Source organism: Chanos chanos, chromosome 10, assembly GCF_902362185.1.
Source record: "Chanos chanos chromosome 10, fChaCha1.1, whole genome shotgun sequence".
Lineage (NCBI taxonomy): Eukaryota > Metazoa > Chordata > Actinopteri > Gonorynchiformes > Chanidae > Chanos > Chanos chanos.
Window position 1 is genome coordinate 600001 of NC_044504.1, and position 23094 is coordinate 623094.

General features: G+C 44.5%; 1 protein-coding gene across 1 annotated transcript in view; it reads left to right on the top strand.

The window, feature by feature from the left end:
* Positions 1 to 23094, top strand: part of myo3b (myosin IIIB) — a 71763-nt gene that overhangs the window by 44731 nt on the left and 3938 nt on the right. The window contains exons 23-30 of the mRNA XM_030786511.1: positions 732 to 811; positions 1111 to 1131; positions 2369 to 2446; positions 4446 to 4651; positions 10724 to 10835; positions 11227 to 11389; positions 11652 to 11732; positions 13270 to 13354. Coding sequence (XP_030642371.1) covers positions 732 to 811; positions 1111 to 1131; positions 2369 to 2446; positions 4446 to 4651; positions 10724 to 10835; positions 11227 to 11389; positions 11652 to 11732; positions 13270 to 13354 — 826 coding nt within the window. The remainder of the gene's footprint in view (positions 1 to 731; positions 812 to 1110; positions 1132 to 2368; positions 2447 to 4445; positions 4652 to 10723; positions 10836 to 11226; positions 11390 to 11651; positions 11733 to 13269; positions 13355 to 23094) is intronic.

The following is a 23094-nucleotide window of genomic DNA, read 5'->3' on the forward strand; positions in this document are numbered from 1 at the left end:
CAGCTGGTCCAGAATGCTGCTGCTAGAATTCTGACCAGAACAAGGAAGTTTGACAACATTACAACTATGCTGGCTTCCCTTCATTGGCTCCCAATTCATGCAAGGGCAGATTTTGAGGTGCTCTTATTAATATATAAAATTTTACATGGGCTTTCGCCGAACTACATATCTGACTTAATAACACCCTATAACCCATCTCGCACCCTGCGCTGTCAAGACTCTGGATTATTAATCATTCTAAGAGTTCAAAAGAAGTCCGCTTGCTACCAAGCCTTTTCCTACTGCTGTCCCTAACTCTGTAATGGTCTACCTACAGAAATCAGGGAGGCAAACCCACTACATACCTTTAAAACTAAACTAAAGACTTATCTATTTTTTCTAACTTATGGTAATTATAATTTTGATCTGACTTTGAGACTATAAATAGTGAAATTGGGCTCTTAATTAACCTGTTATTATTATTATTATTATTAATAAGAAGAAGAAGAAGAATATTTTTTTATATGTGAATATCACACAGTGCTGCGCTGCTATTGATCTATAGTAGATGAGAAAAGAGAACTGAGGAGCGAAATAAATCCATCTTTTTTACCTACTCCCATATCTCCATATGACAGTACATGTCTTACTATACATTATGTATTATGTATAGAGTATTATGATAGAAAACCCAAGAAAGAGGCACACCAGGGCACACACTGGCTGATGTGGTACCTGCCTCTTCTGAACAGGTAACCTGGCCACATCCAGAGCACGCGTCACAGCCGCCTCCAGGTCACTCCCTCCCCAGCTCAGCAGTGGGCGGCATAAGGTCAGTGCTCTTTTATCCTGCCACAGACATCACAGGTTTATCACAGGATTGTGTTTGTGGCACAACACTCTTCCATAGAGTATTTTTTTTTATTTTTGTTTGTTTTTCTCACAGAGCTTTGGTCAATGGTTTTCTCCTCGCAGTCTGCTTTATACCTTTTCAGTCTGTGTTTCTCTCTGGTTTCCATCAGGATAAATGCCTTAAATACATTAATTGGTTTGTTGATCTTGTATTCTCTTGTCTTCATCCTTCTCTCTATCTCTCTCTCTGTAATTTCACCTGCAACCTTCCACTTTCAGTCTCCCAAGTACCTGTTAAAGGTAGGACTATGCATTTGTCTTTAACAGACCCAATACAACTGACCCATTCAGAACTGCTCTAATTCAACCTTTGCTTTTTGCTTCTAATGATTAAATCATAGACTTAGTCATAATGTATGTACTTTGATGGCATTATTTGTGTATAGTGCAGTATGTGTGCACAGCCTGGAACAGGTGCATGATTGGTTAAAAATGACCTCTGCCCCTCACTAATCTAAGTACAGTCATTAGACACCCCAGTGTCTAACAACTCTGATCCACAGCATATCACAGTTTTGACTCAGATAAACACTCTATAGGTGGACGGAAATGATAGAAAGTTGTGGGGACAGTGGAGAGTGGGACATTTTAATATTTCTTCCTAGACTTGGTGATTGCCTTTGCTTCCATCTGAATGTACAACTGCTGAAACGTCCAATTACAATATGAGGTTCCACACAGGATTAAGGGTATATCGTTCACAGAGAATAAATAAAAGATTAAGATACGCACTTTGCAGTACAGACTCCAAATACAGCATAAAATATGAATTGTGTTATCAATTTTGATGAAGCTTAGAGGTGTAAATCGTTAGAGTGCTTACAGTGTGTCCTCATTAATACATGTGAAGAGATGAAGACTTGCCCTGTAGTCTCCTAAACCTCTACTCTTCATTCTCTCTTTCTCTCTCATTCTCTCACTCTCTCTCTCTCTCACTCATTCTCTCAGTTTCTCTCTAACTCATTCTTTCTCACACTTTCTCTCATTTTCTCTCTCTCTCTCTGTTTCTGTCTCTCCCTCTCTTTCCGTTCGTTGCCATGGCAGTATGTATGCATGACTCTAAGATTCTGAGCATATGACATACATGTGCAATATGAAGATCACTGCAAACATCATCTCTTCACAGGGAGAGGACATTTATTCATAAACTTTAAGCACTCAGCTGCTCAAACAGTGGGAGACATTTACCATTTCAATGGTGAAGCTTACTCATTTTAGCAAACATGTTCATTTCATAGATAATTTAGGTGAATTCTTTTTAAGAAATGAGTTGCTCATTTTCCTTTCCATGTGAATGCTGGGGCCTCTTCATGCACATTTGTTAAACATAGAAGATGGTGGTAATGTACTCTTTAGTAGAAATAAAATATAACTGGTTCAATTTCATCTTAAATACAACTGGTTTAATTTTCTGTGCCGGTGAGTGAGAATGGGGGGCTCTGGATGACAGAGAATTTATGAGCATTTTTGTGTACAGGTGGACACCATGGAGGTGATGCGACATCCTGAGGAGACTACCAACATGAGGAGACAAACCGTGGCGTCTTACTTCCGTGTGAGTGTGTACGAATAGACCATGCATGTCAGAGTGAGCTCTGGAGGTGTTAGGAGCCAGGGAGGTACTGCTTAGACAGTCTAGACTCCTTCAGGTTTTACTATATGCTCTAAATTAACTCCTATGGATGTAAAGATACCAAAAACACAGTACAATAATACCATGATAAAAAGTCCATGATACAATATTTATCACGATATTTAAAAAAAAAAAAAAGAAAAATCATGAAAAAATGTCTTCAATTAAATAATAAATCAGCATTTTTTGTTTCATATAAACTTCGTTTTTCCTTTTAACTTAAAGTGCTTCTGCTTCCCATCTTTAATGAAATAAAATAAAAGTAGCCAGCTATGACCTAAGCACGTGCAAAAAATTGGCATGATTTGTCTTTGGCAATGAATGATTGAACTATGTATGTACAATAGCGAAACAAAAACAATGCAGCGGTCAGTGGTCCTTTTATAAAATAAAACAGTAATAAAGTAAAATAATACATTATTGCAGAATATATTCACGAGTTGTAGTTGATCAAGCCGAACTTGGTACTCGTTGTGTCTGGAGTCTCACAGACGTCCAAGTGGCAAAGTCGCAGAGTTACAGACAGGATGTTACTTTTCAATCTCGCAGATACACAGACTGTCAATCACATTCAAACGCACGAGACATGTAACAGGAAGCTTGCAATGGCGGGTCAGTTTTATTTTAATACAAATTTGATAAGTGCCAATGACGGCCTGCGACGGCCAGTTAGCAAATCGAGGCTACCGTGATCCACTATATAATCTGATGGTTAGCTAATTCGGACAGTGATTTGGTTTAGGCGAACGTAACACCTGGTAAATCTGTTAGCAACAAAGTGTTTACGAACAACAGAAATTACATACCACCTAACGGCAAAAACACAAAAAAGAATATCCCTTTCCACACATCCAAATCTGGCTATCTTGGTGAGCTACCTAGCTAGCTTGCTCAGCTGGATAAACAACATTTCTGGGATTGAAATTTAGCAGGGTGACATTAGCAATTTCCCTACATGCACCCAGCATTCGTGCGATGTGCACTGACAGCACTTGGTTCTTAGAGTTGCCCACTATTACATCCAGATACCATGATGTGATGCTTCATAATGAAAAAATAAAGGTAGCTTTAAAACTAAATGCTAACTGTGTGCAGCTAACATTGCTTCTTTTCCTGTTATTTCCTATCCACTTGTGTCTCCCTGGCCGCAGCCAACAACCTCCTTTCCCACTCTAAACTGTCTAATCAAGCTCTGTAATTGGCCAGCCTGGGTGTGACACGCACTCTGCCTTTATGCTGTGTTACTTTTTTTTTTTAATTATCGTGTTGTCTGGTTTAAGTGCCTTAATCAGTACGCCACATTTTCGACAAGGAGAGATAATAGAACACAGATATACTGGCAACATAACCTTGTAATAGCTTGGTAGATTTCATCGCAGTCCCATGGCAGTATTGAGACATTTTTTTATCGCAATATTGCGAAATTAGATATATCCCTACTTACATCCCCGTTGATTCCAGTACGTTGTCAGGGGGAAAGGGATAATATCATAGGACTTAGAATTGATCTTTGAGGCACTCCCCAGGACTTCATGTTTTGGCCAATCAATTAATTTTTTTGAATGCCGACTTAACCACGCACCTGCATTGCATCATTCATATTCTGGGTGGCCAACTACTGACCTTTGGCACTGCACCATTTAACGTGTAATGTCTAATCTCTAGCAGTAAATATAGACCCTTTTCACTATTCTTCGTGGCTTCTATTGTCACGGGCAAAAGGAAGTGGATATTAGATAGTGTTCACTCTCTGACAACCAGGATAGTGATCAGATATCAATAAAGTACTATGCTGAGGTCCTCTGTGCATCTAGCAAGTATGAATGTGTTGTAAGACATTGGCACACAGCTCTTTTGATTTGCATGTGATTTCTTTTGTGGCAGTACTCTTTTGACTTGTGTGTATTTTTTGTTTTGGCAGTACTCTTTGATGGATCTTCTGTCTAAAATGGTGATGGGTCAGCCTCATTTTGTCCGCTGTATAAAACCCAACGATGACAGACAGGCTCTGCGCTTCTGTAAGGAGCGAGTGATGGTGCAGCTCCGATACACTGGCATCCTGGAGACAGTGAACATTCGCCGGCAGGGCTATTCCCACCGCATCCTCTTTGAGGAGTTTGTTAAGAGGTAAAAAAAACCATGGAGCTTTAAGCTGTGTCTGCAGTTTGTCATGTGTTGTTTAGGGAGCTCAGGAGACACACGTTCCATCTGCAACACCACACAGTTTTGTTTTTTTTTTTAATTAGACCGGCAAACCAAACTGGGACAGGGAGAGACTCTGATGTCATTAGGAGTAACTCTGTAAGTATTCAGAGGATCATTTACACCGGGAAAAGGCTGTGGACTTCGTTTCCTAACATTTTCTAAAAATGTTTCTACATGTACGTCTTGAGAAAGAAAAAAGTGAGATTCATGAAAAATACATACTCACCATGGGTAATGGAGGAGTGGCTGAATGGATGATTTTTCAAAGAGATAAACTGTTTTCTATTGGTGATGCAAGAGGTGAATCACAGATGAGCTGTACCAGTGATGCTGGTAGGGGATACGGCGTCCAGGTGGAGGATGAGATTGGAGATGGTGTTAAAGGCTTTGCTGAGCAGCATAGTGGAGATCTGTGGTGGTGCTTACCCAGGCAGTTTCTGTGTTGTGCATAGGACAAAAACCATATTTGAAGGATTCGTAGAAGTTGTTTGAGTCTAAGTAGGATTGAAAGTGTGAGACAACTCTAGGATTTCGGGGTGGAGGGAGAGGCTGGAAGACTGGGCAGGAAGTTGTCTATTAATGTTGGAAAGATCAGCGGGAAAGATCAGTACTGATGCAGTTTAAACTGTAAATAAATCATGTACAGCAAATAATTTTATAGACTATTGAATAGGGACCTAACGGTATGCAAAAGTCACAGTTCAGTACGTACCTCGGTTTTGAAGTCAGGGTTCAGTACAGTTTCGATACAGTGAAAAACATGCGAAACATGAAATTTCTCTTCATTTATTATGAATTTAACTTGTAAACATGTAAACTTGTACAAAGTTGTAAACAGCAGCAAACTGGCCATAATTTCCAGTCCACTCTGTTTTTTCCTTAAGCTGGTGATTGGATGATGCTGTCTCAAATGAGTAATCATGCTACGTACCCAATTTCAGTTGAACAATGCCACCACGCTGCCTTTGTGTTATCCACTTGTCTTTGCCCATTGCTACTGTAGTTCACTGGAGAACCAAAATGTTCCCCAACAGGAGACCTGCAGGATGCGGGAGGGTCCTCAAGCTCTGGCTTAGCAGTTGCCATACTTACGAGGCTGCAACATTGAACATGTGCGATTCAAGTTACGGCTCTGTTATGGACTCGGAGAGGAGACTGAGTTTTTAATTTTAGTTCCGCACATAGAAATGTAGACGAGAGGACACACTGTGTCTTGTAAAGTATCACTTTATTCGCTAACGGTTTGGTCGAGTGATCATCAGAGCATAAAAGTTAAAGCTAAATGTCCTGTACCAAATATGTGTACTATTACATCCCTAACACAAAATATAAAGCTTGCACTAACTGTAAATAGAATAATAATTTTGTGATTTATATGTGTTAGGGTGTTAATTGTGAAATGAAAAATGAGTTTCGTTGCATTTGTAATGTAATGAGAGCTCAACAGGCTGCACCTGCAGTGGTAGCAACGGGGGGTGTGCTCACTAAGTCTGCTGAACCGGAATGCACAGGGCCCAGAACAAATTCCACTCAACAACAACCACCCATCAGGGCATTCATGGATGATCTCACAGTCACGACAGAATCAGTCCCAGGCTGCTGGTGGATTTTGCAGGGGCTCAAAAAGCTGGTGGAGTGAGTCCGGATGCGTTTCAATCCAGCCAAATCAAGATCTATGGTGCTGAGGAAAGGGAAGGTGGAAGATAAGTTCCGGTTCAACATCACAGCCATCCCAACCATGGCACAGCCATCCCAACCATCACAGAGAAGCCAGTCAAGAGCCTAGGTAAGGTTTTTGACAGCTCTCTGAGGGACACTACATCTATCCAGTGAACCTGCACCGATTTGGATGGCTGGCTGAAATCTGTGGACAAGTCTGGCCTACCTGGGAAGTTCAAAGCCTGGGTGTATCAGCATGGCATTCTTCCCAGAATCCTGTGGCCCCTTCTTGTCTATACAGTTCCGATCTTGATAGTTGAGACCTTAGAGAGGAGGCTCAGCAACCACTGCAGGAGATGGATGGGGCTGCCAAAGAGCCTGAGAACTCTACGGACACCACAACAAACTGCAACTGCCCTTCAAATCCTTAGAGGCAGAATTCAAGGTAACAAGAGCCAGAGAGGAGGTATCATATAGGGACTCAAGTGATCCAAGGGTGACCAAAGTAGGGATCCAAGTGAGGACTGGCAGGAAGTGGAGGGCAGAGGAAGCTGTTCAGGAAGCAGAGACAAGGCTGCATCAGAAGAGCCCAAATGAACTCCATCAGAGAGAAGGAAAGGCGCTGCCTAGTTCAGGAGGAGGTGAGAGCAGCAGTGGAGGAGATGAGAATCTGCAAGTCGGTGGGAATGAAGGAACAGGGAGCTTGGACAAGATGGGAGAATGCGATCAAGAGGAAAGTGACCTGGGCTGAGCTTTGGAAAGCCGAGCCACACCGCATCCAATTTCTCATCCAGGCAGTGTATGATGTGCTTCCAAGCCCTTCAAGTCTGCACACATGGGGCAAAGCAGAGTCACCAGTGTGCCCACTGTGCTCCAAGCGAGGAACCCTGCAGCACATATTCAGCTGCTGCACAAAGGCATCTGGAGAGGGACGGTACCAGTGGAGGCATGATCAGGTCCTGAAGACCATCGCTGAAGCCATCAGTTCAGAGGTTGAGTGGGCAAAGCGGTCCCGACCCTCCAAGCAGGCCATCACCTTTATCAGAGCTGGGGACCAACCAAAACCCACTAAAAGAACATCTGCAGGCATCCTGACCTCAGCAAGGGACTGGCAGCTTTTGGTGGACCTCAAGAAGAGCCATCTGCAGTACCACCGATACAGCAGAGAGGGCCTCAAGATGGCTGTGGCTCAAAAGAGGAGGTTCTTGGAGTCATAAGTAATTAGCCATCTGGACACAAGCTGGGGTCTGATCGGCCCTCGCTGGGTCACCTGGAGGAGGGTGTATGATGTTGAAAGACTTGAAACATCCGATGATTCCAGGAACATCACTGAGGATGTCCAGAGGCATCAGTAGATGTATGTACACAGCTGAGTCACTGCTCAAAATGAGCTACAGGTAACCAACCTCTGATAGTTACACCTAATGACACAGGCATACTTCTGACAGTTACCCTAATGACACAGGCATACTTCTGACAGTTACCCTTAATGACACAGGCATACTTCTGACAGTTACCCCTAATGACACAGATATACTGTGCTTCTGACAGTTACCCCTAATGACACAGGCATACTTCTGACAGTTACCCCTAATGACACAGGCATACTTCTGACAGTTACCCCTAATGACACAGGCATACTTCTGACAGTTACCCTTAATGACACAGGCATACTTCTGACAGTTACCCTTAATGACACAGGCATACTTCTGACAGTTACCCCTAATGACACAGATATACTGTGCTTCTGACAGTTACCCCTAATGACACAGCCATACTTCTGACAGTTACCCCTAATGACACAGCCATACTTCTGACAGTTACCCTTAATGACACAGGCATACTTCTGACAGTTACCCTTAATGACACAGATATACTTCTGACAGTTACCCTTAATGACACAGCCATACTTCTGACAGTTACCCTTAATGACACAGATATACTGTGCTTCTGACAGTTACCCCTAATGACACAGGGATACTTCTGACAGTTACCCTTAATGATACAGGCATACTTCTGACAGTTACCCTAATGACACAGGCATACTTCTGACAGTTACCCCTAATGACACAGCCATACTTCTGACAGTTACCCTAATAACACAGGCATACTTCTGACAGTTACCCCTAATGACACAGGCATACTTCTGACAGTTACCCTTAATGATACAGCCATACTTCTGACAGTTACCCTAATAACACAGGCATACTTCTGACAGTTACCCTTAATGATACAGCCATACTTCTGACAGTTACCCCTAATGACACAGGCATACTTCTGACAGTTACCCTTAATGATACAGCCATACTTCTGACAGTTACCCCTAATAACACAGGCATACTTCTGACAGTTACCCTTAATGATACAGCCATACTTCTGACAGTTACCCTAATGACACAGGCATACTTCTGACAGTTACCCTTAATGATACAGCCATACTTCTGACAGTTACCCTTAATGACACAGATATACTGTGCTTCTGACAGTTACCCCTAATGACACAGGCATACTTCTGACAGTTACCCCTAATGACACAGGCATACTTCTGACAGTTACCCTTAATGATACAGCCATACTTCTGACAGTCACCCTTAATGATACAGCCATACTTCTGACAGTTACCCTTAATGACACAGATATACTGTGCTTCTGATAGCTACCACTAGTGACACAGGTATACTCCTCACAGCAACTCACCATTAGCGTTAGCACAACTAATCCAATTACCTACCCAGAGAAACTTCTGCCGTAGTGAAATTTTTACTTTTAGATTTTTAACTGCTCTGAACAATTTCTACTCTGCGTTTTTCAGATATCCAAATGAGCACCTCAATTATGACATCATAAATTCACATCAACCAAATAGGAAAAAAGCATGAAAACCACTTTTAAAGACTTGACGTGTTCCGTTTTGATTCCGTTTCATCCTCTCTTCAAAGCTTGGCCATGGCAGCATGTGTTGTCAGTGTGTGTGTGTGTTTCCTTCACTGGACTGAATCGATGTCTGACTGATCACTGTTTGGTCAGTTTAGTGAGTTTAGAGATAATCTGACAACTCATTCCCTCTCAGAGGTTTTTTGGGGAAACGTAAGTGCTGAGGGAGAGTCAACACTTTTGAGACATTGTGAAGCTTATGTTAGTGAGAATGTTTCATTCTCAGAGGCCTCAGATGAGAACTGGGTGTATTTTCACTACATCTATCAAACTCATCAGCCGAAGTGAATGCTTTGGACAAACTCAAATGTAATGTAATGTAAAGAAATGTAATGTAGTTTATTAAGTGAAGATAATACCTCCCTCAGTTGTGGGAAATTCATTGAATGGAGTTATGTTTTCTATTATTCCACTTCCATTTTGCCCCATGTAGCTTCAAGTCAATTACACATGAACATGTTTTCCCTGATAATGTACTGGAATGAACGGAGCCTTCCGAGAATGGAAGAACAGCAAATCATACTTCAACAATTAATAATATTTTGGTACTTTTATTTTTATATACACAGACGTATGGGAGAGTGCTCTGCTCCTGTGTGGGTTTCTGGTCGAGAAGATTTAGAGGTTGAGAGACACGCTTGGTTTGCTCAAACTTGTCAATTCTTTTTCTTGACATCTGGGTCGCCGCTTCTGCATAAGGGTTTTACACAGTTTTATTCAGCTCTGGGGGATATGAACAGACCACGAAAGTCTCAGCTCTTCTCGCTACGTCCCCGATCAGAGAACTGTCCCCCATGTCTTTTCTCCCCTCTTTGAAATTCTGCTGTTCGTGAAAGTCAGAGTCGTTCCAGATTTCGTTTTTTTTTTTCCCACCTTTCATTAATGTTCCAGACGAGCACTGCAGACCCACTCAACAGCCAGAATATCCTTCAGTTCCTGTGGTTAAAACAGATTTGAATTTGTATATCCCTTTCAAAGGCCTCTCTTATGTCATAAAGGAGTGGCCTTTGTTTTCATCATCAAAGAGGAAACAGGTATCAACGGGCATTAATATGAAACACTGAGGACTGTGGGGAATCTGGGTGGTTTTCATTCAGAAACACAAGCGTTTTCTCCCGCTGCAGTCTGAATGCCCAGGCTGAGCCAAGGAGTCTTAGTGTCTTCTGACAGACTGATCCCTGCGCTGTACACCTGTACTGGCATTTCCACTTTGTTTTGGTATTTTTACATGAATGGAGAGCCACTGAGAGACAATACATCATAAACACAAGACAGAATGAAAAAAACTCTCACAAGTGACTTAGTAGAAATTCTTACCTAAAACACCACTGCAATAAAATGAATGATGAAAATTTCATGGGCGATGCATGTTGTGTGTCTCTTTTTCTTTGGCTGTTTTAGGTATTATTACCTGGCCTTCCGTGCCCACCAGATGCCAGAGAGCAGTAAAGAGAACGCCATGGCCATTCTGCAGAGAGCCAAACTGGAAAACTGGGTGTTGGGGAAAACCAAGGTAAAGCAAAGCAACTCAACCGTAGACGTTACGCTCCTCACCTGCTCAATGCTGATGTGACCATGATGAAATCTATTGTTCACTTTTCAGATGCCGTTTCCCACGCTATGTAAAATAAACCTGCTCTTTGACTCTCTTCAACACTCTCTCACTCTGTGTGTGTGTGTGTGTGCGTGTGTGTGCTTGACATTGTGTTTTGATATGCTAAAGCCTCTGATAAGAGCTGGTTTTGTATGAAGGACATTAACTCAGTGGTCAGCATGTATGAATTCGAAATGAAGCAAGTGAGCGTTGAGAGAGGAACCCTGTTGGTGCCGGGACTGACTGACAGGGTCAGGGTTAGACTATACTAACATGACAGAGAGTTCTCAGAGAGTTTTTCTGTCTGCAGGTTTTTCTGAAGTATTACCACGTGGAACAGCTGAACCTGCTACTGAGAGAGGTCATAGGTCGAGTGGTCGTGATGCAGGCTTACACTAAAGGTTGGCTGGGAGCTCGACGCTATAGGAGAGAGAGAGAGAAGAGGAATAATGGTGCAATTATCATCCAATCAGGTACAGTCTCTCTCTTTGATTTCTGTTATCATCCAATCAGGTACAGTCTCTCTCTTTGATTTCTGTTATCATCCAATCAGGTACAGTCTCTCTGATCTGCACAGCACAGTCCTCAGGTCTTAACAAAATGTTTGCGTTCATTGTGTTGATAAAACAACTTGAAATTTTCACCTAAATATGCTTTTTTGATTTTGTTCTCTCTCTCTCTCTCCCTCTCTCTCTCTCTCCCTCTCTCTCTCTCTCTCTCTCTCTCTCTCCCTAGCCTGGAGGGGTTATGCTGCACGCCAAAATCTCAAACAGATCAAGAAGGAGAGAGAGGAAGCCGCCATCCGTATACAGTCAGGTACAGAGCTGGAGAAGTGTTTCCTTGACTGTCAAAAGCCCTGGCTCTGTTTTTTCATTTGAGCTGTGTTTCTGAATCTGTCCCATGAAACAGTCTCAATAACATATAAAGAGAGTCTTTTTTAAATGAGGGCAGATGGGAAGAATATGCCCAGTCTTTCTCTTATCTCTCTCTTTTGGTTTGTCTGTAAGGACAGCACAGGAGCTTTGTGATCCCGCGTGTTTCCTCTGAAGTCCCCAGCGTCCCACATTCCTGACACAGAATGTCTCTTTACACTGTCAACCTTCTCATCTGATATGTAAATGAATTTCTGTGCAGGGTGTCCTGACACAGACCAAAGTGGGCACATTAACCTTGTTTGGGGAGATTGACGCCCTCCCACCCGCCCTCCACTCTGTTCTGAGGGGCTCTCAGGAGGAGAGGGCGATGGGGGGGGGCGGGGCTGTCATTGTTCGGCTCTGTTCTCCCGTCTGGTTCAGAGAAAGATCTCCAGAGCTCTTGCTGTAGTCCGTCTTTCTGCTCCCAGTGTTAACGCTGTGGTAAACAGCAGGCCAAGGAGCGGGTCCACAAGCATTACCCATTCTGTCTGTCTGAGTGCATGTTAATGAACATGTGTGTGTGTGTCTATAGGACATCTGTATGATATTCATTTCACTTTTCACTCAAACAAATCAGTCTCACAAATGTGTGTGTGTGTGTGTGCGTGCATGTGTGTGTGTGTGTTCAGGGGGTGCATAGCCATATGAAAGACAGGTACGAACATTAGAGGTGTACGTTTTCAGCCCTTTAACTGTATACTCCAGCACGCTAGTGTTTGCATTAACCGCCACTTAGCATCTATAAAACAAAAACATGCCTTTCACAGAAGAGCCCAGTGCCTAATCTCTGTGTGACCAGAAGAGCAGACCTGTAATCCATCAGGTCAGAGTATTCAAAACAGAGCTCCTTAACAACGTCTGGCATGGTTCTCTCTCTCTCTGTGTATAATTTCTCTACTTGAACACAAAGCCCGGTGTCTGGCGGAGTTTATGCACCGTCTTTCGCAACGACCAGCCACTGAGTGCTACACTCTCTCTGGCTTTCTTCAGAGAATGGAGTCCTTGAGTTTTAATTGGTTCAGTACATTTAGCTGTGAATACATGAATATTTCTGCATTTTAAGACTTGTATTGGCTTTTGTAGTGAGTCAGGCAGTTGCATGGCTCTCACTTAATTGCATTGCATCCAGAAACTTGAGCATTTGTTACAGACTTGATTGCATTACATCCAGAAACTTGAGCATTTGTTACAGACTTGATTGCATTGCATCCAGAAACTTGAGCATTTGTTACAGACTTGATTGCATTGCATCCAGAAACTTGAGCATTTGTTACAGACTTGACTGCATTGCATCCAGAAACTTGAGCATTTGTTACAGACTTGAAGGAGCAGCAGGCAGGCTGTAGTGTGCTTACTGTGATAAGAGAAAAAGAGGGAATTCAGACTGATTCTGGTGAGCACCGATATTCAGTTATGCTCTCACACTCTGTTTCTGACAGCATACAGGGGCCATCGGGTGCGGAAAGACTACTCCGGCCTGAAGCAGAGTCGTCGCCCTTCATCATCCTCACTTTCATCACATGGGTAAGGAGTTCACTACCTGTGTCTTTGTCTGTGTGCATGTGTGTGTGTGCTTCACAATAGGAAGCCCTGCAGAGCCAGGCCGTGTTAGCTACAAGGGGATTTGAGGGAGATATGTTTGTTTGTGTGTTTGTTTGTTTGTGTGTTTCTCTCTCTAAAAGGCATTCACAGGTCAGTAGAGTGCCTCAGCCCAAGGTACCTCCCCTCCGAGATCTTATCTCTATATGCTTTAAATACCCTTTACATACCCGGACGCACACACACACACACACACACCCCAAACACACATACACACAACACCCTGTTTACGCCTAGCATTAAGATCTGATTTTGGTGATCCGATCACACGTGGACAGCTCTAAGGACGTCCATTTACACCTGGCTTTAGAGTCCGTGTCTCGAGTGATCACTTGAGATCGGATCTCACTTCCCCGCTCTATACGCAAATAAACACGTAAATCATTTCAAACGCGTTACCCCTTTCACTGAATTTCAGTTTCGCTTTTCTGACTGGAGATAGTGCTTATGACATGTGAGATGTCTGAGAGAAATCTGGTGATCATCGATCGTAGTTTTGGAACATAAGCCACGTTAAGCTTTTTCACGGTAAACGTTGTTGTTTTTAATCACCAGGAGGCATCAACGCACTTCCCAAGCCAAGCTTGTCGGAAATTAAAAGAAGAAGAAATCAAAACAATATCCATTTTGCCTGTTGTTGTTGTTGTTGCCTGTTGTTGCACTTAAATATGACACCGTTTGCGAGCGAATGTGCCTACGTGAATGAGTTCGGACCTCCGCGTAAGCAGAGGACATCAGTTGAGTATAAGAATGAGAAGAGAATAAGAATAAGAATGTGGTCATATGTGGTCCAGAACACCTCGATATGTGGTCTGAGTGATCGGATCTCGATGCGACCTCAATGCACTTTGGATGTGTTTACAGCTGTACTTTTGAGCCGTCCACTTGTGATCGGATCACCAAAATCGGATCTTAATGCAAGGTGTAAATAGGACCATAGAAACACACACACACAGAGAAACAAATACACATACACATACACACACACACACAGTGGCTGGGGGCACGCACAGACACATACATACACATACACAAACAAACATACACACAAACACACACTCACACGCACACACACACACACACAGAGTGGCTGGAGGCACACACACACACACACAAACACAGGCACACAGTGGCTGGGGGCGCGCGCACACACACACACACACACACACACACACACACACATACACACTCACATACACATACACACACACAAACAAACACAGACACACACACAAACACAGACACACAGTGGTTCGGGGTGCACACACACACAGACACACATACACAGACACACAGTGGCTGGGGGCGCACACACACACACACACACACACACACATACACAGACACACAGTGGCTGGGGGTGCACACACACACACACACACACACACACACACACATACACAGACACACACACACACATACACACACACAGACATACACACACACACACACACACACAGACACACAGTGGCTGGGGGCGCACACACACACACACACATACACACACACATACACACACACAAATACACACACACACATACACAGACACACAGTGGCTGGGGGCAGGCCTCAGTGCTTAGCTTGTTTTTTTTTTTCTTTTTAAAACATTTGACATGACTCCTCCTCCCTCCCCGTCCCTCTCCGTCTCTCTCTCTCTCTCTCTCTCTCTCTCTCTCTCTTTAATAAGCGTAATAAATATATTTCTGGCGAGATGGGGTAGAACAGAGATTGTAAATGAGAGTGTGGCGTAGCATGGCGTCCAGATGGAGTGACTGTATGTGATCAGCCAAGGCAGAGTGCAGTCATTACCACAACATGTGACATACAGGACTCCAGCCAGCAACAGCACTACAATCCCCACAATTCATAGTCTTTTCAGCGCCTCATGCACAACTCTGTTGCTCACACACACACACACACACACAACTCTGCTGTCCTTCACCTGATATATGAGCCTCAGTGACCTGTTCTCACAGTTAGTCATGTTCTCAGGCTCTCTCTCAGCTCCCCCAATACTGACGCAAATCATTAAAAAAAGATTTGCTCGACCTGTAAACTCCACAGAACCTGTCTGAACAGGACTGCTGTGTGTCCGCAGTGCCATGAGCTATAGCAATCATCACTTCTCTCAGTGCCTCCTGCTCACACCTCATCTCTGTTTCCAGACCGTTCTGCTCATTGCTGATCAGTGTGGGTTTTTTTTTTTGGGGGGGGGGGGGGGGGGTTCTTGTTTACATCATGATGCTCAGCCCGAGACTTCAGTTTTACTATTCTGTTTTATCAGAGCTGGAATCTCTCCAGCAAGAGTTATTTTGACATAAGCTGCTTTTTTACATTTTTAAGATTTATATGCTAAGCTATCCACACACTAATGCCTTTTCCGTCTGGATATTTTTCAGGGTTTTTTTTTTCTTTTTTTTTGGAGGACATTTGAAAGCCTGTTTTATGTGTGTGAGAGTTTTATGTGTGTGAGAGTTTTATGTGTGTGCATCTAAACTCCTTGTTGTATTTCCGTTAATTTCCTAATTACTGTTTTCTTTTCCTTTTTTGCGTCTGTGTAGACCTGAGCATTGCCAGAGGACAGATCCTGATGTTCAAATCAACCAACACAAGGTCAGTGTTTTTTGGTTGTGGAACAAAAAAAAAAAAAAAACACACATACACACACACAGCACATGTTTTACATGTATGCAGAAAAGTGGGTTCATGTTCTTGACAGAACATTCTACCGCGAAGCTTCTAGAATGAGGACGTTTTTTTTCAGACTTTTTAGTTGTAGAGACAAAAGAGTTTCTCTAGTTGCCGAACTGCATGGGAGCTGAGAGACAGGGTGGTACAGGGAAAGGGAAAATCAAAAGCCTGGAAATTCACGGCAGAGAATAAACGCTGCCTTTTCCCTGAGGTGATTTGTCTTTGCGCTTCTCTCTCTACAGATGTTAGACCCCTTTTTTAGTAAAGACCTGAGGTTCTTTGGTACTACTTTGATATCCTGCTCGAATTCAATATGTGAAAAAGAAGAGCCACTCTGTGACTTGGAGCACATTGCCCCCTTTGAAGTCTGATCCAATTTTTGCTGCTCACCATTTGATGTTGAAAGGATGAGATGAAGAAAACGTAGTTGAGGGGTTTTTTTTTGCCACTGACTCTGCTGAGCATATGTAAGATTAAAAAAACAAAATCCTTTGGAGGATGTACTTAGAAATGTTAAGCAGATTAATACGTTCCTATAGCTCTTTTATTCAAAGATAAAATTAAATATGTGAGGAAGCCCGAATGCGTCCTTATTTCCAGCATAACAATTAAGGCAGAGAACAGCAGCGCTCAGAGAGGTGCATTTAGGGAAACAGAGGGTCTGATGCCGCTACATTAGCACTTACTACGGCAAAACATGTTAATGACTAACACCAAGGCAGAGAGTGCTATATAGATGAGTTTGGTTAATGGTTGAGGTCTCTGTGTGCCAGTTGTTTTGTGGTTTCTCCGTTGACAAGGGTGCTCTGGTTCTGTTTGTGTTACTCCTCTGAAGGCTTGCGTTGACAGCCCAGACAGACACGTGAAAGGGGACAGCGGAGATAAAGGCCCAGCTCTTGGCTCAGGCCAGAAGAGAGAGACTGTCAGAGAGAGAGACAGCCTTCAACGCAGCTCCGCAAAGGGTAAACAAGGTAAGATCAGACACATCTCCACGAGCCCTGCAGGTAATTACAAACATAGGACTTACTCTCTAATGTTCAGTGCGACACTTTTAATACATGGTTCCCCTTTAAATCACCTCCGTTCTCTCTCTCTCTCTTTCTCTCTCTCTCTCTCTGTCTCTATCTCTCTCTTTCTCTCTGTCTCTCTCTCCCTCTGTCTCTCTCTCTCTCTCTGTCTCTCTCTCTCTCTTCCTCTCTCTATCTCTCTCTCTCTTTCTCTCTCTCTCTCTTCCTCTCTCTCTCTCTCTCTCTCTCTGTCTCTATCTCTCTCTCTCTCTCTCTCTCTCTCTCTCTATCTCTATCTCTCTCTTTCTCTCTCTGTCTCTCTCTCCCTCTGTCTCTCTCTATCTCTCTCTCTCTTCCTCTCTCTCTCTCTGTCTCTATCTCTCTCTCTCTCTCTCTCTCTCTCTCTCTGTGTCTCTATCTCTCTCTTTCTCTCTCTCTCTCTCTCTCTATCTCTATCTCTCTCTTTCTCTCTCTCCCTCTGTCTCTCTCTATCTCTCTCTCTCTTCCTCTCTCTCTCTCACACACACACACACACACACATACATGTCTCTCTCTCTCTCTCTCTCTATCTCTCTCTTTCTCTCTCTCTCTCTCTCTCTGTGTTTCACACCACTGTTCTTCAGTAACAAAGGCACGCTGTGTCATGTCAGATTACTCTCCAGGCATGACAGTACACAGAGTCTGCTCAGCGACACTGTTTTTTTGGTGTGTTTTTAAAATGGCAGCAGCACATCAAAGCCCTTTTTCCTTCCCGCATGCCTCTGTTCTCACCGCACATCCGCTTTGTGACTCTAATAGACCCATATGCTTATAGGGACATTCAAATACACAAACCCTGATTTGCTCAACATATGTTTGGTTTGTGCTTTGCCCTTAGGCTCTTACTCTCATTAATGGCTGCCTGGGAGGTTTGGGGGTGGCGGTTGCTGATCAGGGCTGTCTCCGTGGCGACAGTCTCTCGGGGAGGGGGGAACAGAGACCTATCATTAGCGTTATTAAGCATGTGAGGTGGGGTGGGCAGATTACGGGGATTAGGTATGATAATGCAGAACAGACAAGGCTCTCAAACGGCTGCGAGATTACTGTCAGCATGCCCCAGCAGGTCTGAGGAAGATTCCGATTAATTCTGGAGCGCTGAGAGCGAGTGACCCGCCGTCTTAATCTTCCTCAGGCGTCAGTCAAACAGACGACATTTTAGAGACAGACTCTTCACCGAGACCTCTCCCAAATTAATGTTCACTGTAAGTGTGACTGTGGCTGCAACGTAAATCTTTGTGCTATCTAGAGAGGTGTCATTTTTTTATGTATCTACTGGAGCACAAGAGCAAAGAGATGGAGATCTTTATGATCACAAGCACAGCCGGTCTGTCTTTTCTCCTTTTCTCTGTCATCAGGCTCCTTCAGCTCCGCTCTCCTGGTTATTGATTTGACTGAGGCCCAACAGTAAATACACGAGGCAGAACTTTGCTGACTGGTCCAGGAGGAGAGAGAGAAAAGAGACTCTGTAGTGGGCGGTGTGGGTATGGAGGGTGAGGCTGAGGAGAGTTGTTGGCGTTTGAATCTCTGAGGTTCACTGTCGCGTGAAAAGCTGTGGAGTTGGTGAAGACTTTGACTCTGACAGACGCTGCAGGTTCAGGTCATCCTCCACGTTCATGTCTGTGTTGGGCCGTGTGCTTGCCGTCTGCAAGGTAACCCTATTTGAATATCGGGGGGGTCGGGGGGGCACGCTTTGATCCCGGCACATCTGAAGCCTGTTTCATCCGGCGCTGGAGTGAGAGTGGTGGGAGAGGCATAATCTGCCAGATGTTTGGAACTCCGCCCGTTTCCTGCCATCGTCCCCACGCCCCCCCCTCGGATCCACTCCGCTCCGTCCGCAGCCCAGCATCCGCAAATTAGCCTGTGTCAAACGAAACCAGCTCTGGGGTCAGGGCCAGACCCCCCCCCAAACACAGAGGGCTCTTTTTTGGGCTGATGGACATGAGGAGGTTGGAGCATGTTAAAGTGCATTAGAGAGCATTTGGCTGAGTCCAGCTGTGCTCTCCTGCTCCCCCCTGTTTAGAACAGATTACCTCCTCTTTATTGAACACACAAGGCGAGAGGGGACAATCCCACCGCTTTAGGCAGCTACCTGCGGAGCGCTGCTTTATGGAGAGAGACTTTAACCTTGTCAGACACACTCAACCCTGTTCCCCCAGTATCTCGGCGTCACCTCCAATAGACACTTTTACCCTGTGACAGCCGTTTTCTCCACAGACAAGCTGTAACCCGTCTGTCAGCCCAGCTAATCAAACACCTGCGTTCCTCCTCTCCTCACAGGCCCTAATCCTGAATATTAATGCTGTACTAATGCTGGGAAATGAGACGCGTAAACATGTACATGCAGTCAGTGGAGAGACGGCGATAGGATCACACTCCTGTTTCCCTGCTCTCGGTGTGGAAAACAGCTCTGTGGATCAGTCAGGGCTCTCGCTATGAGATATGACGGCTGAGCTGCTTATGTTAACAGGCTTTTTGAAGATTATGGTTGTGGTAAACATACATGTCAGAGAAGGAAACAGGGGGAAAAAAAGGGAACGGCAGCACCGGGGCCAATTATAGCAGAGTAGGGGAGCGCTCCTAACCTGGCCTTAGTCAGAGAGCGGGGAAGTCTTCTGAACCTGACCTGGCCCTAGTCAGAGAGCGGGGAAGTCTTCTGAATCTAACCTGGCCTTAGTCAGAGAGCGGGGAAGTCTTCTGAACCTAACCTGGCCTTAGTCAGAGAGCGGGGAAGTCTTCTGAATCTAACCTGGCCTTAGTCAGAGAGCGGGGAAGTCTTCTGAACCTAACCTGGCCTTAGTCAGAGAGCGGGGAAGTCTTCTGAACCTAACCTGGCCTTAGTCAGAGAGCGGGGAAGTCTTCTGAACCTGACCCGGCCCTAGTCAGAGAGCAGGGAAGTCTTCTGAACCTAACCTGGCCTTAGTCAGAGAGCGGGGAAGTCTTCTGAACCTAACCTGGCCTTAGTCAGAGAGCGGGGAAGTCTTCTGAACCTAACCTGGCCCTAGTCAGAGAGCGGGGAAGTCTTCTGAACCTAACCTGGCCTTAGTCAGAGAGCGGGGAAGTCTTCTGAACCTAACCTGGCCTTAGTCAGAGAGCGGGGAAGTCTTCTGAACCTGACCTGGCGTTAGTCAGAGAGCGGGGAAGTCTTCTGAACCTGACCTGGCCTTAGTCAGAGAGCGGGGAAGTCTTCTGAAAGGGGTGCGGGGAGGGGGGGGGGGCCATAGCAAACACATCTTAAGGGCTCCTGACACATCTTAAGGGTTCCTGACACATCTTAAGGGTTCCTGACTGCTATATAAAGATCTATCTCTAGCATGTCTATGAATTAAAATCAGATTGTTGTGGGTCTAAGGTAGTTAGTGTTCTATTAAATAATTTTTAATAGCGTGTGTTTGGGATTTGTGTGTTTGCGCTGGGGTCACAGTCACAAGCATTGTAGCGTTTTCTTCCAAAGACTCTAATGATAATGATAAGACTGCCTCTTACACCCACATTCACACTGGAAGACAGAAATGGCTCAGTAAATGACTCTGATTTGGAGAAAACGTGACAAATTATGAATGAAATGATGAAAAAAGAGTATGTACAGTTATGTTCTCTGGGATCTGTGACTCAAAAATCTTTATGATGCGTTGCTTTTTCTGTTGTTACCATGACGCTGTTCTGTTGTTACCATGACGTCATGTCTGGTCAGAGGGTTCCATCATCACACATCTGGAATTGAGCAGAGACTGCAAAGAAAACAGATAACACGCCCAGTTTGTGTCTCTAAGACAGACACACCCCCCTCTTTCTCTCGCTCATTTCTTAATCTGACTGCCTGCCTCCACTGTACACATAGCAGAGAAAACACCACCCAAACCCAGCTAACGCTCTCTCCACTGTACACAGAGCAGAGAAAACACCACCCAAACCCAGTTAACGCTCTCTCCACTGTATACACAGCACAAACCACACCATGTAAAGGCAGTGGTTGAGCTGTGAAGTTGAGGTGCAGATTCAGCATGGAGACAGTTAGCTGTGGTGCGCTGCAATCCTGTGGCATGCCGATGAGTGTGAGGGTAGTTAGCTATGGCCGATGTTTGACTCTCAGTGACGTTTGGTTTGAATTGTGTTTATAGAGAAGTAATGTGTAAGTCTGTGTCTGGCTAAGAGCTGTATATGTAGGCTGTGGTTGAGTTTGGCAGCAGGTAACCAACACTGTTTTCTTTATGTATCCATTATTCATTAGTCCTTATTCTCCCTATGACTATGTGACTGGATATCTTTCTTCTCTCCTCATTCACACATCTCTCTCTGTCAATCAGAACTGCACAGTCTTACAACCCGACACACACTGTTCCAGTGTGAGAACGCTTAGAGTCAGCCAACACATCAGTCTCTCAGTATGTGTGTGTGTGTGTGTGTGTGTGTGTTTTAAGGTGCAGATGTAGACTGTGTTAGTAGGGTCGGTGCAGATGTAGACTGTGTTAATAGGTAAGGTGCAGATGTAGACTGTGTTGGTAGGGTTGGTGCAGATGTAGACTGTGTTGGTAGGGTTGGTGCAGATGTAGACTGTGTTAGTAGGGTTGGTGCAGATGTAGACTGTGTTAATAGGTAAGGTGCAGATGTAGACTGTGTTGGTAGGGTTGGTGCAGATGTAGACTGTGTTAATGGGTATAGTGCAGATGTAGACTGTGTTGGTAGGGTTGGTGCAGATGTAGACTGTGTTGGTAGGGTTGGTGCAGATGTAGACTGCGTTGGGTAGGGTTGGTGCAGATGAAGACTGTGTTGGTAGGGTTGGTGCAGATGTAGACTGTGTTGGTAGGGTTGGTGCAGATGTAGACTGTGTTAATAGGGTTGGTGCAGATGTAGACTGTGTTGGTAGGGTTGGTGCAGATGTAGACTGTGTTGGTAGGGTTGGTGCAGATGTAGACTGTGTTGGTAGGGTTGGTGCAGATGTAGACTGCGTTGGGTAGGGTTGGTGCAGATGAAGACTGTGTTAATAGGGTTGGTGCAGATGTAGACTGTGTTGGTAGGGTTGGTGCAGATGTAGACTGTGTTGGTAGGGTTGGTGCAGATGAAGACTGTGTTAATAGGGTTGGTGCAGATGTAGACTGTGTTGGTAGGGTTGGTGCAGATGAAGACTGTGTTAATAGGGTTGGTGCAGATGTAGACTGTGTTGGTAGGGTTGGTGCAGATGAAGACTGAGTTAATAGGGTTGGTGCAGATGTAGACTGTGTTGGTAGGGTCTGTGCAGATGTAGACTGTGTTAATAGGTAAGGTGCAGATGTAGACTGTGTTGGTAGGGTTGGTGCAGATGTAGACTGTGTTGGTAGGGTTGGTGCAGATGTAGACTGTGTTGGTAGGGTTGGTGCAGATGTAGACTGTGTTAATGGGTATAGTGCAGATGTAGACTGTGTTGGTAGGGTTGGTGCAGATGTAGACTGTGTTGGTAGGGTTGGTGCAGATGTAGACTGTGTTAATGGGTATAGTGCAGATGTAGACTGCGTTGGTAGGGTTGGTGCAGATGTAGACTGTGTTAATAGGGTTGGTGCAGATGTAGACTGTGTTGGTAGGGTTGGTGCAGATGAAGACTGTGTTAATAGGGTTAGTGCAGATGTAGACTGTGTTGGTAGGGTCGGTGCAGATGTAGACTGTGCAGTTTTATCTCCAGGACCTGGGGATTTCCCTGCCTCTGTGCATAATTTAAAACACATGGTCTAGCATTTAACCACTGTGTCCCAAAAGATGACTTTGGCCATAAATCACTGGAGTACTGAGCTGTTCTGAACCCCTCTGAAAATTTAGACTGCTTCCACTGAGTGTATGTTTGTGTGTATGTGTGTGTGTGTGTGTGTGTGTGAGAGAGAGAGAGAGAGAGGGATGGAGGGAGAGAGAGGGGGGGAGAGAGAGAAAGGGGAGGGAGGGAGAGAGAAAGACAGAGAGAGA